This window comes from Dipodascopsis tothii (genome assembly GCF_038497935.1).
Source record: "Dipodascopsis tothii strain CBS 759.85 unplaced genomic scaffold V1510scaffold_11, whole genome shotgun sequence".
NCBI classification, from domain to species: Eukaryota; Fungi; Ascomycota; class Lipomycetes; order Lipomycetales; family Lipomycetaceae; genus Neoaidaea; species Neoaidaea tothii.
The window spans coordinates 34,897-53,122 of record NW_027117995.1 but is presented as its reverse complement, the minus strand read 5'-3'; the positions used below and the strand labels follow the sequence as shown (position 1 = coordinate 53,122).

Sequence of the window (18,226 nt, the reverse complement as noted above, 5' to 3'; positions counted from 1 at the left end):
CGTTTGAACCGTCGGGCCCATAACAAACAAACAGCAGTCCAGCGGCGGCCGCACATGTCGTCAGCGTACGTCGGCAGGCTCGTTCTGCAGCCAACCCGGTCGACGGAGCCGCGTGACTCCCACCTGGCTGCCAGATCTATCACACCGAGTAGGAGACGCAGTCGACGTTGAGTATTTGACTGCTGCGTCTGCTGGTTGGTGCCCGCCCGGACAGGCAGCCCCGCATGGGGAAGCGCTACGCACCCCGCTCGGGCGACCAGCGACCAGATTTGGTCCTGGCCTGTCAGCCGCAGCAGCTCTACTCATTTGAGGCTGATCTGGTGCGGGCAGTCGGCACGCAGGGAGAGGAGCGGAGGAGCGTCGGCCGCGGGCCGGGCGCCGGCGCCGCGGCTGCGGCCGTAGACCGGCCCTTGATCCGGCGACGCCCCGGGCTTGCAGCGCGGCGGCGAGTCCACAGCAGGCTTCCGAAACGTGCCGCTCGCGTAGCCCGGCGGCGACGGCGCGTCGCACGGCGGCGCAGTGGCTGCCGCAGCCGCTGCGTGGCCGACAGGCTGATGGGCATCTGTGGCCGTGCACTGCCTAGGGCAGCCGAACGCGGCCGCAGCCGGCCGCAGGCGTCGGCGCCGGCCGCGGTCCGCCGGATCACAGCATGCGCCACAACTGGCTGCCGGCGGACGGAGCGGCCGGCACGGAGTGACTACCAGTAACAGGCATCAGCCGTGACATCAACGGCTGGAGCGCACAGAATTGGCGCAGAGACTAGCCGTTCTTCGCAGGCCAGACGCGGTCCGGCTAGAGACGTGGCTGTGCGGATAGTGGCGTGCAGACCAGCGCAGGCCGCCCATGGAAGCCCATGGACAACAGACGCACGAGGCGTCGGCGGCCGTCGGCTGCTGAGCCACGCCCGCCAGTCGCGTGTCCAGCGCCACGGTGCGCGGGCTGCCGCGCGGCAGACAGCCGCTCTAGAGCCCGTACGCGGCTGACTCACCACGCCACACGGGCGGCTGACCTGTTGCCACACAGCGAGTCGGCTGCGACCGCCATGTGGGCGGAGCGGCAGGCCGCCGGTTTCGTGGCCGGCGCTCACTCGCACGCGCCCGTGAGCCCCTGGGCCGGAGGCTGTCTCGACTGTGCCCAGAACGGTGCCGCCGATCGCCCCGCGGCCAACGCCCAGCTCTGCGCTGCAGACGGCACGACAGTCCCGTGATGGCCCGCAGCGCATGCGCGGACTAGACTAGAGCAGGCTAGTGCAGTCAAGATGCAGTAGACCACCTCCCTGCTCGCTCCTGATGCGGGCATCCCGACATGATCAGCGCAGACATGCAGCTGGCTAGACTAGACTTGGACGCCCAGCGGTCGGAGTGCAGACGGCGACGCCGCTTTAGGTCTCAGGGCATGCGCACCAGCCGCGCTTGCGCGCGCTGGCGTCGCCAACGCGCTGGCTGGCGCGGTCAGTCGCACGAGGGACTCGACAGCGGCCGGGTAAGCCCGTCGGCGGCGCCCGACTGAGGTCGGCGGCGGCGGGCCCCTCTCTGCCTCCACACCGATTATATCTGTCGCTGGCTCGCCTACGTCGACAGTTCAGCCCGTCTCGCCCTTCCAACCGCCGACCGTCGCAGGACTGGACCGGACTCTTAGCTCCTGTCTGCCTACCAGTACTCTCTCCGCCGCCGCCGTCTTTCAGCGTCTTGGCCGGAAACGCCGACAGCAAAATCAACTGAGTAAAAGTAACCGAGTAAATAAAACAGCGCACAGCGCATGGGTGTCGGATCCGCCAGACTGCCAACCACGGACTGCACCGCCGACCTGAACCTGCGCCCGCACGCCCTCGACTGTCCCGGAGCTGCCACCGCCGCGGCCCGTCTGAGCCTGCCTACCGGCCGAAACCCCGCCTGCGCCTGAGCGCTCCGCCACCATGTCGACCCGTGGCTTTTTCTTTTCGGCCGTGTTCATGCTCGGCCTGTTCTCGGTCTGGGCAAGCATGTCGTCGTCGAGCTCGCCGTCGGCGTTCGTGCCGTACTCGGCTATCATCACGTCGGCGCAGACCAACAAGACGTTTCCGGCTCGCCCGGCGGCGTTTGGTCCGTCGCTGACGTTCTCGCCCAACACCAAGGAGTTTGTGCCCTTTGCGGGCGAGCTGCACGTCATGTCGTCGCTGGCGTGCCCGCCGTCGGGCCGCCGCGTGAACTCGACGGCGGACGACGTGGACCCACGCACGGCGGCGGCCATGCGCGACGCAGCCACGGTGGCTGCCGCGGTCGAGGACTCGGCTGTGCCCGAGTCGGAGCGCGAGGACGTGGCCGGCAAGATCGCGGTCGTGCTACGCGGAGACTGCTCGTTCTACGAGAAAGTGCTCACGCTGCAGACGTACGGCGCCGTCGCCGTCATCGTCGGCGACGTTGAGGGCACCCGCGGCCTGCTGACGATGTCGTCCAAGGGCGGCGGCCGCACGGTCTCGATTCCGTCGTTCTTCGTGGCGCACTCGTCCTACCTGAGCCTGCGCGAGCTGGAGACGATCTCGATTATCCCCAGCCAGCCGCCGTCGCCGATCCTCGACACGCTCCTGTTCGTGCTGGTCTCGCCACTGCTGTCGCTCTCGTTCATCTACGCGCTGCTGATCTTCCACCGCCGCTACAAGCGCATCCGCGACCGCGCGCCCAAGGCGTTTGTCTCGGCGCTGCCGACCCGCGTCTGGGCCGGCGAGGGCACCGGGCGCGAGAAGCACTGGGGCAGCGCCGGCGAGTGCGTGATCTGTCTGGAGGACTACGTGCCGTCGGTGTCGCTCGTCATGCGGCTGCCGTGCGGCCACGAGTTCCACGAGGCGTGCATCACTCCGTGGCTGACGCTGCGCAAGCGCACCTGTCCGATCTGCAAGCGTGACGTGACCGCGACCGGCTCGCAGCTCGTTCCCTCGGCCTCGGACGAGAGCGGCGACCCCGACCTCGAGGAGTCGCGCCAGCAGTTCCTCCAGCACCAGCAGAACCAGCTCATGCGGCGCGACTCGTCGTCGAGCTCGGGGCCGTCCACGGACCGCACCCACAACCTGATCGACCTCGCCGAGAGCGACAACCTCTACGACACAGTTCCACTCGCCGACATGCCGTCCTCGTCCGAGACGACGCCCGAGCCTGCCGCGGCCGACGCCGACCTCGTCGAGCTCGACTCGGAGCCCGAGCCCGCCCCCTCTCAGTCCAGCACCGCCTCACAAGAACACACGTCGCAGGACGCGGACGCAACCGCGCCCTGAACAGCCCTAGACGGATAGATATAGATGTGCGTATATATTTATGGGTCTCTGCCGCTGCCGGCGGCAGAATCATGTTTGTGTAATTCTACGCTGTTTTGTGTTCGATGACGGTTGCATTGTGTTGTATTGTTCTTTTTGCACTGGATGGGGGTCGGGGGTACAGGTTTACGGGGCCAGGGACGGTGGCTGTCGAGGTGTTGTCTTGTTTCTTTGTCTGTTGCTCTCCTCAGGCGTCGCGGTCGACCCCGGCGCTGCTGCGGGCTTTCTCGGTCATGGAAGGCGTTTGTGTTTTTCTTCTCTCCACTTCTACAGATATCGAATGACACTTAATTTACGCCGGTGTAGTCGTTTGAATCTACAGTGCTGTGTGCACGATCTTTCTATTTAGTGATGATAGCTACAATTTCATGGCGCCTGTTAATCGGATCCTGATGTACGATCGTCTGGCGTGCTCTGTGCATGCGAATAAATGGCCTCTGGCCGGTACACGGTGGACGTGGCTGTGCGGGGCGCAGCGGGGCGCGGCTGCCAACGCAGCGGGCTGCGCCGCACGCGGCGCGGCGCGACGAGCCGCACGTCCTGTGCGGCCCGAGCCGCATGCGGTGACGCGAGTCACGTGATAAATGCGTCCACGTGACGCGCGCAAAATCTTCGCTCTTCAGCACACGCTCTCAGGCACGGCACCGCAGCACCATGGCCTCGCAGATCCTCCTCCCCGGCGACTCGGTCACGGTCCCCCTCGCCGACGGCAAGGCCATTGCCCTCGGCCCCGGCATCACGTACGTGCCGCCCGAGCCCGTGCTCGTGCCCACGCACGCCGGCCCGCTCGGCGTCATGGAGACCGCAAAGTCCAAGATCGTCTACATCGACTCGACGCCGAAGGTCTACACGCCAACCGCACAGGACCCGGTCATCGGTGTCATCGTCGCCCGCCAGAACGAGACGTTCCTGGTCTCGCTGGGCCCGTACATGGCGTCGCCCTCGGTGGTGACGCTGCCGTTCACGTCCGTGTCGGCGCTGGCCGCCGCGTCCAAGAAGAACCGGCCGAACCTCAAGATCGGATCGGTGGTGTACGGCCGGATAGTCGGCGCCGGCCCGAACGGCTCGGGCGCAGTCGACCGCGATCTGCGGCCGGAGCTGACGTGCATCGACGCCACAGCCACCGGCGTGACCAGTGGCGGCTACGGCGAGCTCAAGGGCGGCTGTGTCTTCGAGGTCGGCGTCGGGCTCTGCCGGCGGCTGCTCCAGGCCAGCTCGGCCAAGGCTGCCGGGGTGCCGAACGCGCTCGACTACGTCGGCAAGTACGTCTCGTTCGAGATCGCCATCGGCCGCAACGGCCAGATCTGGATCGACAGCGACTCGGTCCAAGCCACACGGGCCGTGTGGCGCGCCATCGTCGAGACCGAGCACATGGACGAGGCCCAGATGGAGAAGCACGTCGTCTCGATTCTCAAGGACCTGCGCTAGCCGCGGCCGCTCTTGCATTCTGGCTCGGCTGGACGGGTCCGGCCCGCCTGTACATTACGCGCTCGTCGCCGGCCTACGGTGGTGAGAACAATTAATATATGTAGAACTAGAACAACAATCAAAGGGTTTATAAGCGCTCAAAGGAGCTCGAACTAGTAAGATAAATCGACAAGGACTGTGGTCGTCAACGGCGGCGCGGCAGGCGCACCGCCGCAAGCCGTCGGCGGGGCTCGAACGCTTGGTTCGGGGCAGGGACTGTATTCTCCGTTCGCTTCTTATTGACATCGTACTCCGCACATGTTTTGGTTGGTTAGTGTTTTCTTCTAGTGCTCCGTGGCATGAGTTCCTGGCTGGACGGGCTATGCGATGCCGCCGACGACGAGGTCGACCACGTTCTCGTTCTCGCCGCGGGCGGTGATCTTGAGCGTGACGCCGGTCTTGGCGCTGTAGGCCATGCGGACCTGGGCGACGACCTTCTTGCCGGTGAGCGTGCGGCCGAAGATCTTGAGGACGTGGGTCGAGCTCGAGAGCGGCACGTCGCTGCCCTCGAGGGCCTGCATCGACAGCGCGGTGGTGACGGTCTCGCACGCGGCCTGCAGGCCCGAGATGCCGCCCAGCGCGTACGTCTCGGACTTCTCGAAGCTGAGCTGGTCCCACATGTGCTGGAAGCTGCCGATGTAGGTCGGCATGATGAAGTCCGCGACGCCGAGCTCGAGGTCCTCGACCTGGTACTCGTCGTCGTAGCCCTCGTCGTCGGGCGTGCCCGTGGTCGGGTCGATCTCCTTGCTGGTGAAGCGCAGGACGTTGCTGAACGTGCACGAGATGACGTTCTCGTCGAGCTCGTCGTCGTCCGCCGGGCGCGTGAACGCGACGTACATGGTGCCGTTGCTCTCGGGGGCGAGCTTGGGGATCGTGATGATGAACTGCTCGACGTAGAGCTCGTCCAGCGACGGCGTCGAGATCACCGAGACGTCCTCGAGGACCGTGTCGGGCAGCGTGTTGGTGACGTCGAACTGGAGGACGAGGTGCTCCTTGTAGAGGTGCTTGACGCCCGAGATGACGTACTCGGTCTCGCTCTCGGTGAGCGAGACCGGCTTGGACGAGTGCACGACCGGGCCGAACGCCTGGAGCTCGGGAACCGCAGCCAGCTGGGCCGCGAACTTCTGCGACTGCTCCTCGCGCAGCTCGGGCGTGGCTCGCGCGGGCGACGTGCCGTTGGCGGCCCCGTCCGAGAAGCCGCCGCCGATGGGCAGCGTGGCCATGGTCTTGGCGCGGAAGTTGTCGGCGTCCTGCTGGTCCTTGGTGATCAGCGGAATGACCGAGATGTCGAACGGCTTGGCCTGCGGGCCGCTGGTGATGTACATCACCAGCTGCTGCTCGAGCACCGGCAGCGACGGCACGCCGGCCGGGTCCAGGTACTGCACGGCAATGTCCTTGGCCGCGGGCTCGACCAGCCGCAGCGCCATGGCGGCGCGGTCGCGCACCTCGTCGTCGGGGTCGTCCAGGCAGCGCGTCAGCAGCACCTTGATCGAGTCCTGCACGGCCGGGTCCTGGATGAGCGCGAACTTGGACAGCGCGGTGACGGCCGCGGCGCGGATGATGGCGTTCTCGAGCACCACGCGGTTGTAGATGTACCGCACGTACTTGGTCGGCTGCTTCGTGCGCGGGCCCTCGGCGCCGAGCAGGTGCAGGATGCGCACGGCCAGCTTGGTGAACTCGCAGTCCTCGATGAACTCGCACAGGTACGAGAGCGCGTCCTCCTTGGACTCGGGCACGAACTTGATCAGGTCGAACATGGCCTCCACGACCGCGCGCTTGAACTCGTAGCCGCCCTCGTCGCGCAGGACCGACGACAGGAACGACAGCATCAGCGACTGCTTGCTCGGGAACTTGAGGCACAGGCTGCGGATGGCGTCGACGACGATGATCTTGAACTCGTCCGAGATGTCGTTCATGAACCCGGTGATCTGCTTCATCAGCCGGTCGACCGAGGCCTCGTTGCCGGTCTTGAGCAGCGTCGTGATGGCGTAGGTCGCGATCGAGCGGTTGGGGTCGCTGATGAGCGCCTCGATGTCGATGTTGCAGACGTTGACGTTCTGGGGGCGGATCATGGCGAACCGGTTGAGGATGCGGATCGCCGAGAAGCGCGAGACGAACCGCGGCGAGTTCAGGAAGTGCTGCAGGATGTCGACGGCCGGCGTCGCCTCGGCGTCGGTCACGTCCTTCATCTCGAGGACGGTCTTGGCGGCCTCGAAGTTGACCATGTCGGACTTGTGGCGCAGCCAGCCCTCGAGCAGGCCGTACAGCGGCCGGCGCATGTCGTTGTCCTCGTCGATGATGCGCGCGACAAAGCGGATCAGGAGCACGACCGCGGCCGGGCTCTTGAGCGCCGAGCCCGCGTTGCTCAGCTGCTGGATCATCTTGATGAGCGCCATCCGGTCGTGCGACCGCAGCTGGTACAGCAGGCCCAGCGCGTGGTACTGCGTCATGTATGTGGGCGCGGCCGAGTACGCGCCGTTGTATGCCGTCGGCGGGAACGTCTTCTGCGCGAGCACCGTCTCCTGCGTCTCGTTGGCCCAGCGCCGCACGACGTCGCGCGACACCGGCAGCAGGTGGTACGAGCTGATGAGCGCCGCCGACGACACGATCGGGTGCTTGTCCACGATCGCCGTCTTGATCAGCCGCTCGATGGCCTGGATGGTCGTGCCCTGCGGTCAGCGCCGCCGCGCGGCCCACTTACGTCGATGATGCGGCACAGCGTGCGGATCGCGTTGGGTCTGTAGACGACGTCGCTGCCGACCGCCGTGTCCTTCATGATCGAGCTCGTGACCATGATCACGTCCTCGGCCACGCTGGCCAGCTCCTTGATGACCAGGTACACCATCTGCCGGAGCGCGATGTCCTTGTGCTGGAACAGCTTTGTGATCGAGAAGAAGAGCTGGGTCGACTCGGCCTTGGCGAACGTGTCGCCGGTCGACAGCAGGTAGATCAGCCGCGTGAGCAGGATCCGGCACTTGCGCGGCTGAATTGGCGACGCATTGAACCCGGAGATGCAGTCCTGGAAAATCGTCATTTTGTCCATGGACGTGCTGCCGCCATCGACATCCTCGTTCTTCTTGTACGACATCGTTCCTCGTCAATCAATCTGTGCTGGTGCTCTCTGGCCGATGTGCTCTATGCTGCTGGGTCAGCGCTGCGGATGTGCGCGGCGGGCCCGGCCGGTGGGCCGGACGCGTGGCCGCCGGCGGGCGCCGCCGGCCGGCGGCGGGCAGCAGCGCCGGGCGCCCGCCGGGGCCGCCGGTGCGGCCGCGGCCACGGCCGGGCCCGGCGCAATTGCCGATGGCCGATTGCTGCGTCCGCCGGCGTTTGGCACGAATCTGGCGCCGCGCCGCGGCTATCACGGCGGCCTGATAACATACCTATTCAAAAAACCACGAAGCAAAAGATCTGCGTACGAGAGAGCCTTGAAGCAACGGATTGGGTTCGAAGGGATGGAGATTGATTGTCAAAGGACAGTCGGTGGATTGTTTGTCCAGGACGTGGTCAATGGATTTTCAAAATTTCTAGAGGGAAGCGGGAGTCCAGTAGCCAGTTAGGCGGCGCGGCGAGGGTGAAAGCAGCACAGTTGAGCCACAGGGGGCGTGGCACAGCGCGAAATGTTGTGCTCCAGCCACAGCATAACCCGCGCTAGTGCGGGTGCCGGCTTGCAGCCACGCGGCGGACGTGCGGCGGCCACTGCTGCGCCACAGTTCAAAGGGGGTCGTGCAGCCGACTGTGGCGGTGCGTTGTGCAACGTGTTTTCTGGCGGTGGCGGTGCGGCAGTCGGTGGCGGTGCGGGCGCTGTGCCGCCTCGCGCGGCTGGCGCGGCTGGGCCCGCTGCTGCGCCGCGGCGCGCGGCGCGTGTGCGCCGGCGGCGGCGCGGGCGCCGGCGCAGGCGTCCGCGGGCGGCGGCGCGGCCCGACCGCCCGCCGGGCGCCGGCGCGGCGCCGCCTGGCTCGTGTCACGGTCGGTACGGCAGCTACGCCGGCCGGCCGCGGCCGCACGGACCCGGTCCGGCGCCGCGGACCCGCGCGGACCCGCGCGCGCGGAGCGGCGCGGTTGCGGGCGGCTGTGGCGCGCCGCACGCCGTGCGGCGCAGCACCTCGCCAAACTCACCGCCCACCGCCCTCCTCCTTCCACGCAACCATGAACGTCGAGGTCAACCCCAACGAGGACACAGAGTGGTATGTATCGGCCGGCCCGCGGTCCGCGCCGTCGCCGGCCATCGCTCATCCCCAGGAACGACATCCTCCGGTCGCACGGCATCATCCCCGAGCGGGAGCCGTCCCCCGACACGGTGCTCGAAAATGCCATCGCCGAGGCCATGCCCACGTCGCAGGCCGAGATCCGCGAGATGAAGGCGCGCGCGCTGGTCGACGCGCACGTGCGCGCGGCCGAGAACCGCGCGGCCGGCGCCGGCAGCGACGACGACGATCTGTCCGGGCTCGAGGACGAGCTCGACGACGACTTCATGTCGCAGTACCGGCAGCAGCGCATGGACGAGCTGCGCGGCATGCAGGCCGAGCGCGAGAAGCGCGAGAAGTTCGGGTCGGTGTACCCGGTGTCCAAGCCCGAGTACAAGACCGAGATCACGGACGTGTCGGCGCAGGCGTTCGTGTTTGTGCACATGTCGTCGCTGTCCGGCAACGTGCAGTCGCGGCTGCTGGCGCGCATGTTCACCGAGGCCGCCGCGCTGTTCAAGGACGTCAAGTTCGTCGACATCGCCGCGCAGCGCGCCGTCGAGGGCTACCCCGAGCGCAACTGCCCGACGCTGCTGGTCTACAAGGACGGGGACGTGCGCCGGCAGCTCGTCACGCTGCGCGAGATCGGCGGCGATCAAGCCAACATCCGCGAGCTGGTGCGGTTCATGGTCGCGGTCGGCGCCGTCGGCGCGGACGACGCGCGGGCCGCGCGGCTGCTCAAGCAGGCCGCCGCCGTCGACACCGACTCGGACGACGACTAGTGTACATATCGAACGAACTCCATTAGACTTAACCGCGCAGGGCGCGTACAGCAGTGCCGCGAGCGGCGCGCCCGGCCGGCGGCCGGACAGTGCGAAAGAATATATGATTTGTAGGACTAAAGATATGTGTAATTATGCCTGGCTAGCCCCGCGTCTGTCGACGGTTGATAAGATGTGGGTGAGCAGATTAAGAGAATTAAACAGAACGGAGTGGCGGCGCCGCCGCAAGAAGAGAACCAGAACGACAACGGGCGGGCGCGGCGGCGGATCTATCGGCAGGGCGGCCGCCAGGCCGCGCCACAGGCCCGCAGAGGTTGCTGTAGCGTGAAATATCAATCGATCAAACGCGCGCCCCGCCGCCGGGCGGGCCCGGGGTCGCCCGCAGGCAGGCCGGCGGAGAGCATGCAATGCAAACAAACGAAGACTGTAGAACGCACAAGAAAAACGCTGGAGCAAGGCTGTAAGACGAAAAGGACGGAAACGGCAGGCAAAACGGCAAGGATCAAACGTCGGGAAAACAAAAGACGGCAAAACGAAAAGGAAACAGGGCGGGGGCGACGCGGCCGCGGCGGCGGGCCGGCCGCGGCCGGCAGGTGCAGGCTTCGGACGAAAAGGCAGGCGCGCGGCGCACGGGCAGGCCCGGCAACAAATATTAGAGAGAAGAGACACCAGTAAGACCACGAAATCGGGCGGCGGTGGCGGCCCGGCTGGGGGAAGGTCGGGTGGAGTTAGCAGGGCATCGGATGTTTCTGTGGGGATAAGACTGTTGAGATAGCAAGGCTGCGGGCGGTGAGGCCCGCACGCTCGCGGTTCACTCAGCCGTACATCTTGTCGGACGGGCCGGCGGGCCGGCGGATGGCCGCGGAGGGGTCGTAGGCGGCGGCGTCGCGGGCCTGCCAGTCGGTGACCTTGCGGCGCGAGGGGATGCCGTAGCCGCCGGCGCGGGACGAGGGCAGGACGGCGCCGGCCTGGGCGTCGGCGGGCGCGTTCGACGGCTGGCTGGACTCGGGCGCGATGGCGTTGACGGCGGCGGCGACGGCGGCGGCGGTGCTGGAGCGCGTGACGCGCTTGTCCTTGTCGTCGGCGGCGTCGTCGGCGGCGTCGCCGTGCTGGCCGTTCTTGACCATGGCCTGGTTGTACTTGAAGATGGTCCAGTCAAAGACGTAGTCGTACTGGAAGCCGTCGCGCACAAAGAGGTCGCGGAAGAGCTTGCGCAGGTAGGTGTAGTCCGGGCGGTCGTCGAAGCGCAGCGAGCGCGCGTAGTTGAGGTAGAGCGAGAACTCGGCCGGGAAGCCGCGGCAGAGCACCTCGGCCGTCGTCGTCATCTTCTTCTCCATGATGCGGTCGTACTTCTGCTTCTTGGTCGCGGCCTTGAGGCCCTGCCACGGCAGCGAGCCGCGGCAGAAGTACATGAGCACGTAGCCGAGCGACTCGAGGTCGTCGCGGCGCGACTGCTCGACGCCCAGGTGCGTGCTCACGGACGCGTACCGCGCCGTGCCCGTCAGGTTCTTGTTCTCACGGTACGGGATGTGCAGGTGCGTGCGCGGGTCGCGGAACTTCTTGGCCAGGCCAAAGTCGATCACGTTGACCTGGTTCCCGCGCTTGCCGATGCCCATCAGGAAGTTGTCCGGCTTGATGTCCCGGTGGATGAACGACTTGGCGTGGATGAACTCGATCCGCGCGAGCTGCCGTCAGCGCGCCCGCCCGCCGACTTACCAATTGGTCCGCCAGCAGCAGCACCGTCTTGAGCGAGAACTTGCGGTTGCAGAAATTGAACAGGTCCTCGAGGCTGGGCCCGAGCAGGTCGATCACCATCGCATTGTAGTCGCACTCGGTCCCGAACCAGCGCATGAACGGGATGCCCACGCCGCCCGCCAGGATCTTGTACCTGCCGTCAGCGCCGCCGCGCCGCCACTTACACCCGCGCCTCGTACTCGAGCTGGGGGTGCCGCGCGTGCACCGACTCGAGCTTGATGGCGACCTCCTCGCCGGAGATGACGTTCTTGCCTGCCGTCAGCGCGCCCGCCGCCGCACGTACCCAGATAGATGTCGCCGAACGACCCGCTCCCGATCTTCCGGCCGATCCGGTACTTGTTTCCGATGCGGATATCGCTGCCCGGTCAGCGTCTGCTGTCGGCGCCGCGCGCCGCCCGCCGCCGGCCAAACAACGGCCGGCCCGGGCCAGAGCCCAAGTCGGCATAGTAATCGCGCCGCCGACGGCCCCATCCGCGCCGCGCGCGCGCGCGCCCGCCGCCCATCCATCACCGCGGCCGGCCGGGGACGGGCCGCGCGCGCGGCCGCGGCCCGCGGCCGGCGGGGGCCGATGCGGCCGCCGGTGGCGCCCACCCCTTGGCCGAAAATACTTACAGAATAGACATTCTGAAAACACTATGCTATCCGTCCGTTGCCGGCTGCGTGAGGCTCTAAGATATAAATGTTTATAAAATATAGCAGAATGACGACAAAATAATGAATAAATATCGGGCTTCGATAAAGGTGGTGGCAGATAAAAAGTTGGTTGAAAGATGTGATAGATATAAATAAATAAATGAAGGTGGTCGCATATATAGAGCGTTGAGTGGTGGTGAAAGTATCCTTAGAAATCGAGGATCCGGGCCAAGGTCGACGCCGGCCGGCCACCACGCCCGTAGATGCGGCCAGGCCGCGGCTGGCGCGCCGGGGGTGGCGCGGGCCGCGGCGGGCGCGGCGGGGGGGGCGCGCGGGCGGCGGGTGGGCGGGACGGCGAGGCGGGCGGCCAGGCGGACGGCCAGCCGGCGGCCAGCCGGCAGCCGACGGTCCTACGGTGCCGCGGCCGCAGCTGCAGGCGATCGGGTGCGCCGGTGCGGTGGCCGGCGGCGTGGCGCGGCGGGATCTGGCCAGCGACAGGCCGCACGCCGGGGTGTGGCTGGTGCGGTGGTGGACAGGCGTGCTGGAGACTACTGGACGCGGCGGGGCGACCACGAGACAGGGCGGGTGCGCTAGTGGGCTACATGTCAACGCCCGGCCACTGGTAGGGGGAGCCGAGCCGACGGACCCCGCAGCTGCAGGCGGCGCGGCCGCAGGGGGCGCGGAGGCTGCGTTGTCACCCAGACGCGGGTGTGTGACTGCTGCGCTGGCGCGTCGTGGCGGTGCGGCCCACAGATAGCGGTAGTGCGCGGCGCGCGCGCACGTGACCGCCCGTTACGTAACCCAGCGGCCCGGCTGAGCTAAGCGTGCATTGCGGCTATATCCTGCGGCTCAGCGGTCGGGCGACGCGATGCGCCGGAGGGCGGCGAGCGCGGCGGCGGACGACTCGAGCGCGGCTGCGAGGACCGTGGCGCCGTGCCCGCCCTGCTCGACGGCCTCGAGCGTGTAGAGCCGGGAGCGGTCGAGGCCGATGGCGGCGGACGCGCTGCGGCCGCCGAGGTCGGCGGCGGCGAGCTCGCGCTGGGAGGTGTGCGCGGGGACGGGGGCGGGCGCGGGGGCGGACGCGACGGCAGGCGCGGCGGCGGGCGCGGCGGCGGGCGCGGCGGCGGGCGCAGGCGCGCGGCCCTGCGCGGCCGAGCCCTCGGCGCCGCCGATGTCGGCGAGCGCCAGCGCGCGCTCGGAGACGTGGCCGGCGTCGGCCGCGGGCGGCCACGGCCCGTCGAGCCCGAGCGCGTGCGAGCCGGCTGCGCCGCCGATGTCTGCGGCCGCGAGCTCGCGCTCCGACACGCAGCCGGCGGCCGGCCGGCCCGCCGCGGCGGCACCGGCGCCCGCGCCCGCGCCGCCCAGGTCCGCCTCCGCCAGCACGCGCTCCGGCGCGTGCGGCCCCGGGTCCAGGCGGTCGTGCAGGAACCGTCCCAGCCGCGAGCGGTGCGGCGGCGGCGTGTCCTCGCCGTCCGCCGGCCCGTCGTCCGGCCGCACCAGCCCCGCCGCCACCAGGTACCGCTCCACGGCGTCCTCCGACTCGCGGTACGTCGGCAGGTACGCGTCCAGCGCCGCCCAGGCCTCGGGCTCGTCCGACGCCGGCGCGCGCAGCGTCAGCCGCACCCGGTTCTCGAACCGCAGGTTGGCCACCAGCCGGCAGAACGCGTTCGCCCGCCGCTGCGACGAGAACGGCGCCGCAAACATGTCGCCGCCCATCCGCGCCAGCAGGAACCACACGTCCGCGCTCGACTTGACCACCTTGAGCGTGTCCAGCTCGAGCACCGGCACCGAGTAGCCGTCCGTGCCCACGTCGCGCGGCACAAACACCAGCCGCTCGCTCGTCACCCACAGCGCGCCCGCGGTCGCCCCGCGCGTCAGGAACGAGTGGAAGAACTCGGGCTCGTCGCCGGAGAAGAGCCCGCCCGGCGGCGGCACCGTGCGCCGCGCGCACGGCTTCTTGGGAAACACCTGCAGAACAACCTCGTTCGGGAGCAGGATCGGGTCGCGGCCGCCCTCCGGCGTCGGCGGGCGCGCGGAGACGGTCCGGCGCAGCGGCGCGCCGTCGTCGCGCCGCGCGGGCACCGAGCGCGGGCGGCGCCTGAAGGCAAAGAGAGGCATGATGGGGGCGAGAGGGCCGGGCGGGGACCTAACGCGCGCGGCACGTGACGTGCACGTGACGCGTGCGGCACGGTCACGTGCCGCTCTGTGCAGCGCACGTGACCTACCACACGTGACGCCCTTGTCCGCACCGCCGCCGATCAGCCACCCTCCTTCGGGCAGGCGCCAGCCCCGGCCGCGCGCCGCCTGCGCCACGCTCGACATCATCTGCCCGTTTGGGAAATTATCCTGATTCCTGCAACTTTAGGATTGGGCGCCAGGTCTCAGAACAAGCAGCCCCGACCTGAGCCGCTTATATCGCGGACGCCGCCCGGACGGACAGACGCCGGAACCCCAGTTGCGCGACCAATTACCGCACGCCCGCAGCAGAGTGCGCAGGAAGGTACGACGATCGCCGCGGCGCCGCCGGCCGCCGCCGCAGCCGCCCCGCGGCCGCCGCGGCCGCGGTGACGGCTACCGGTACGCGCGCAGTGCTAACTCCAGTCAGCAGCCTATTCGTACCGCCGCCTATAAGATGAGCCAGCGGCGACCCTATGGGGGTGCCGTAGGCATGCAGGTACGTTGTTTGGCTGCCGCGCTGACGCCAGCAATCGCCGTCCATGGACGGGCGCCGCACCGGCAAGGCGTACAGCATGACGAGCGCGACGGCTGCGGCCGCGGCCGCGTCGTCGATGGCGCGCACGTCGTCCGTGACGTCCATGTCGTCGGCGGCGGCGGCGGCCGCGCTGCGCGCGAACCACAAGCCCGTGCAGATCGAGCCGTCGGCGCGCGCCAGCAAGAACGGCGCGGCCGTGGACCGCCGGACGTCCATGTCCAGCCGGCAGCTGCGGCCGGTGGCCGAGACGCAGCGCGCGGGCATGCACACGCTGCGGACGTCGTCGCTGACGTCCACGCGCAGCTCGCTGCTGCGCTCGTTCAAGCGGCCGACGTCGGCGGGCTACGCCTCGTCCGTCATGTCGTTTGACTCGGACCTGGGCTCGATCTCGGAGGACCGCGCGCTGAGCACGCCGGTGTCGCCGCCGCTGCGGGCCCAGGCGTCGCTGACGGGCGCCGTGCTGGGCTCGGCGGGCTCGGCGACGGAGGCGCCGCGGCACCGCCCGCCGCCGCGGACGCTGTCGCCGCACAAGTCGGCGCTGAAGGACCGGTCGTCGCGGTCGTCGTCCGTGGTGTCGGCCGAGACGGCGCGGGGGACGAGCGAGGACCGGGGGTCGACGCGCCGGTCGGTGCGCGTGAGCTTCTCGGACCAGGGGACGCCGGACGAGAAGCACCGGCGGACGGCGTCGAGGACGTCGCTGGCGTCGCCGGTGCTGGCGGCGGCCGCGGCGCCGGCTGCGGCCAACGGCCGGGCGGCGGCGGACGTGCCGGCCTCGGACGCCGTGCCGGAGCTCGACCTCGACACGGAGCACGGGCCGGGCACGGCCGCGTCGTCCGGCGCGGACTCGGACCTGACCGTGACCGAGCCGGCGGCCGACGACAAGAGCATGCCGGGCATTGCTGTGACCGGCCCCGACAGCGCCGACACCACGCCCGAGTACCTGGCGGCCGAGAGCACGCTGGGCTCGGCCCCGGACGACTTTGAGGACGCGCCGGAGACGGCCGAGCTGCCGTCGATCCACGAGCAGCTCGAGGCCGCGCCGGCCGACGCGCGCCCGGCCACGTCCGAGTCCATCTCGTCGTTCTCGACGTCGTCCGACGAGGACTACCCGTCGGCCGGGTCGTCGCCGCAGGACCGCGGCCGGCCGAGCTACACGAACGGCACGTTTGCGTCGGCGTACACGCCGACGCCGGTGCCCGCCTTCGAGCCGCAGCCGGCCGCGCCGGCGCCGGCACCGGCGCCGGCACCCGCGCCGGCCGCCAAGGCCGCGCCGGTCCAGAAACAGCCGGCCCAGCGCCGCGTGGTGCCGTCGCAGCAGCCGCCGCGGCTGTACCACCCCGTTCCGCGGCCGTCCATGCAGAACAGCATCCTCCACGAGCGCCCGAACGGCCGGGCAGGCGCCACGGGCGACCTGGCGGCCGTTCCGGCGGCCGCGCCGCGGTTCAACAAGCCGGGCCGCGCGGCCACGCACGCGCCCAGCTACTCGGCCGACCTGGCCGGCCACAGCGGCGACTACGCCGACCTCGCGGCCGTCCGGGACGACGCCGGCTCGGCGTCGTCGTTCCGGCGGGCCAACGACCAGCGCCGGATGGGCGGCATGCGCACGTCGATGCGCGTGCCCGTCGGCGGCCACGGCGCGGCCGCGGCCGCAGCCGCGCCCGCACCCGCACCCGCCCCCGCGCCCGTCCCCGCCGGGCCCCACGGCCGCGTTCCGCTGGCTCGGAGCAGCTCCGGCGCCGCGCGGCCCGCCCCCAACGCCGCCGCGCACGCCCGCTACAACTCGACCGGCAACGCCGGCGTCAGCCTCATGAACCTGCCCGACGACCGCCGGGCGTACGCCGCCGAGCGGCCCAACTCGGCGTCCAGCTTCGAGCGCGAGCGCGGCCGCGGCGACGCCCACCGCGGCTTCCGGAACTTTTCGCTGCGCGACGAGAACCTGGACGCGCTCACCAGCGCCAACACGGCCCGCAACCAGCGCGCGGCCGCCGCGCCGCAACCCACGCCCGCCCAGCAGTACCTGCAAAAGTACCAGCCGGCGCCGCTGCAGGCCGCGCCGGCCAACCTGCCGCGCTCGCGCTCGCACACGCTGCCCAGCCCCGACGCGCCGCCGCTCGCGCGCTCGGCCAGCATGGCGCAGTCGTCCAGCATGGGCCGCTCGTCCACCCGGACGACGTCCTCGTCCGCGTTCCACACGGCCTCCAACACGCCCGAGGCCGTCGCGCCCCGGCCGGTCCAGCGCAAGCCCACGCCGTCGTTCCGCTCGCTCTCGAGCCGGCACTCGTCGTCCGAGGCCGTCCACGTGGCCGAGCCCGCGCCCCCGGTCCCGGCCCTGCCGCAGACCGTGCCCCCGCCGCGCAAGATGACGCCGCCGCTGCTCTACAACCCCGACAGCGGCCGCAAGCTGAGCCAGTACGAGGTCCACAAGCTCGAGAAGAAGCTCAAGAAGCGCGAGAAGGAGCGCCTGCGGCTCAACCAGGCCGAGGCCGCGCTCTACGGCACCACGTCTGCCGAGCAGGAGCGCCAGTTCGGCCAGCCGGCCTACCAGCCGCCCTACGACGCCGCGGGCCAGTACGACCCGGCGTACGACGCCTACAAGCCGACCTACGACTACGGCGCGGACGCCGGTCTGCCGCCGATCGCGCCGAAGAAGAAGAAGAAGTTCAAGCCGCTGCGCAAGCTGTTTGGCCTCGACACCTAGGGGACACTCTACACGGACACTGCACCCGCAGCTAATATTGTTGTAAATGTATTACTTGATTGCGTTTGTTCGCCGCGGCGTGCGGCTCGCCGCGGCCCGTGCGCCCGCCGCACGCTGTGCGGCTCACCCCGCTCCGGTGGCTGGGCCTGCGGGCGGCTGCGGACCCCGCACCTGCGCCGCCCTGCGGGATCGGCTGCGCCCCTGCGGCACGTGCTGCGGGAGCGGCCGCCCTGCTGGCGAGCCCCTGGGCGCTCGCCAGGGGGGGTGCGCCGCACGCCGTGCGGCTGAGGCGAGCCTCCGGCGGCGACTCCGTCGAGGGTGCGCCCTGCGGGCGGCAGTGGGTGCGCCGCACGCCGTGCGGCTGAGGCGAGCCTCCGGCGGCGACTCCGTCGAGGGTGCGCCCTGCGGGCGGCAGTAGGGTGCGCCGCACAAGGTGCGGCTGAAAGGCGAGCCTCCGGCGGCGACTCCGTCGAGGTTGCGCCCTGCGGGCGGAGTGAAACGCGCGCCGCACGGGGTGCGGCTCAGAGTACGCCGTGCAGGTGGCTGCAGGTCGTGCGCCGCACGAGGTGCGGCTCAAGAACACAGCCACTGGCCTGGCGCGTCCAAGCTGCAGCCGGCTTTGCACCGCGTGAGACACATTGGTGCGCCCCCGCAGGCGTCCCCAACGCGCGAAGCGTCTGGGCTGCCCAGTTCGTCGCACGACCCCGCAGC

The 18,226-nt window shown here is 69.5% G+C and overlaps 7 protein-coding genes across 7 annotated transcripts; 4 read left to right on the top strand and 3 right to left on the bottom strand.

Annotated features, from left to right (window-relative positions):
* Nucleotides 1-1,915: 1,915 nt before the first annotated feature.
* V1510DRAFT_363859 (uncharacterized protein) lies at nucleotides 1,916-3,247 on the top strand (the record flags this gene model as incomplete). Its single annotated transcript, XM_066931157.1, has 2 exons — nucleotides 1,916-2,203; nucleotides 2,294-3,247. The coding sequence occupies 2 exons, from the start codon at nucleotides 1,916-1,918 to the stop codon at nucleotides 3,245-3,247; spliced, it is 1,242 nt and encodes a 413-aa protein (XP_066789478.1).
* Nucleotides 3,248-3,870: 623 nt separating this feature from the next.
* Nucleotides 3,871-4,856, top strand: V1510DRAFT_415182 (uncharacterized protein). The gene has a single exon (XM_066933549.1). It carries the CDS (start codon nucleotides 3,941-3,943, stop codon nucleotides 4,712-4,714), a length of 774 nt encoding a protein of 257 aa, XP_066789477.1. The 5' UTR covers nucleotides 3,871-3,940; the 3' UTR covers nucleotides 4,715-4,856.
* On the bottom strand, nucleotides 4,794-8,277 carry V1510DRAFT_415180 (adaptin N terminal region-domain-containing protein). The gene is made up of 3 exons (XM_066933548.1): nucleotides 8,134-8,277; nucleotides 7,455-7,893; nucleotides 4,794-7,422 (listed from the first exon to the last, which is right to left on the bottom strand). The coding sequence occupies exons 2-3, from the start codon at nucleotides 7,839-7,841 to the stop codon at nucleotides 5,074-5,076; spliced, it is 2,736 nt and encodes a 911-aa protein (XP_066789476.1). The 5' UTR covers nucleotides 7,842-7,893; nucleotides 8,134-8,277; the 3' UTR covers nucleotides 4,794-5,073.
* A 540-nt stretch (nucleotides 8,278-8,817) lies between these two features.
* V1510DRAFT_415179 (Phosducin-like protein 2) lies at nucleotides 8,818-9,901 on the top strand. The gene is made up of 2 exons (XM_066933547.1): nucleotides 8,818-8,937; nucleotides 8,993-9,901. Exons 1-2 carry the CDS (start codon nucleotides 8,900-8,902, stop codon nucleotides 9,714-9,716), a joined length of 762 nt encoding a protein of 253 aa, XP_066789475.1. The 5' UTR covers nucleotides 8,818-8,899; the 3' UTR covers nucleotides 9,717-9,901.
* A 630-nt stretch (nucleotides 9,902-10,531) lies between these two features.
* Nucleotides 10,532-12,094, bottom strand: V1510DRAFT_402510 (kinase-like protein; the record flags this gene model as incomplete). The annotated part of the gene is made up of 5 exons (XM_066932107.1): nucleotides 10,532-11,401; nucleotides 11,433-11,604; nucleotides 11,636-11,723; nucleotides 11,755-11,828; nucleotides 12,084-12,094. 5 exons carry the CDS (start codon nucleotides 12,092-12,094, stop codon nucleotides 10,532-10,534), a joined length of 1,215 nt encoding a protein of 404 aa, XP_066789474.1.
* Nucleotides 12,095-13,559: 1,465 nt separating this feature from the next.
* V1510DRAFT_363908 (uncharacterized protein) lies at nucleotides 13,560-14,222 on the bottom strand (the record flags this gene model as incomplete). The annotated part of the gene is made up of 1 exon (XM_066931160.1): nucleotides 13,560-14,222. A coding segment is annotated over one exon (663 nt), but the record flags the coding sequence as incomplete, so codon positions are not given.
* A 168-nt stretch (nucleotides 14,223-14,390) lies between these two features.
* V1510DRAFT_429631 (uncharacterized protein) lies at nucleotides 14,391-17,581 on the top strand. Its single transcript, XM_066935326.1, has 3 exons — nucleotides 14,391-14,604; nucleotides 14,710-14,778; nucleotides 14,810-17,581. The coding sequence occupies exons 2-3, from the start codon at nucleotides 14,737-14,739 to the stop codon at nucleotides 17,513-17,515; spliced, it is 2,748 nt and encodes a 915-aa protein (XP_066789472.1). The 5' UTR covers nucleotides 14,391-14,604; nucleotides 14,710-14,736; the 3' UTR covers nucleotides 17,516-17,581.
* Nucleotides 17,582-18,226: the final 645 nt, after the last annotated feature.

Coding starts and splice junctions, on each gene's coding strand:
- V1510DRAFT_415182 (XM_066933549.1), top strand. CDS start 3,941: ATGGCCTCGCAGATCCTCCTCCCCGGCGACTCGGTCACGGTCCCCCTC.
- V1510DRAFT_415180 (XM_066933548.1), bottom strand. CDS start 7,841: ATGTCGTACAAGAAGAACGAGGATGTCGATGGCGGCAGCACGTCCATG. Junction 7,423..7,454: donor CGCTGTGCCGCATCATCGAC/GTAAGTGGGCCG, acceptor CGCTGACCGCAG/GGCACGACCATCCAGGCCAT.
- V1510DRAFT_415179 (XM_066933547.1), top strand. CDS start 8,900: ATGAACGTCGAGGTCAACCCCAACGAGGACACAGAGTG. Junction 8,938..8,992: donor CCCAACGAGGACACAGAGTG/GTATGTATCGGC, acceptor GCTCATCCCCAG/GAACGACATCCTCCGGTCGC.
- V1510DRAFT_429631 (XM_066935326.1), top strand. CDS start 14,737: ATGAGCCAGCGGCGACCCTATGGGGGTGCCGTAGGCATGCAG. Junction 14,779..14,809: donor GGGGTGCCGTAGGCATGCAG/GTACGTTGTTTG, acceptor CGCTGACGCCAG/CAATCGCCGTCCATGGACGG.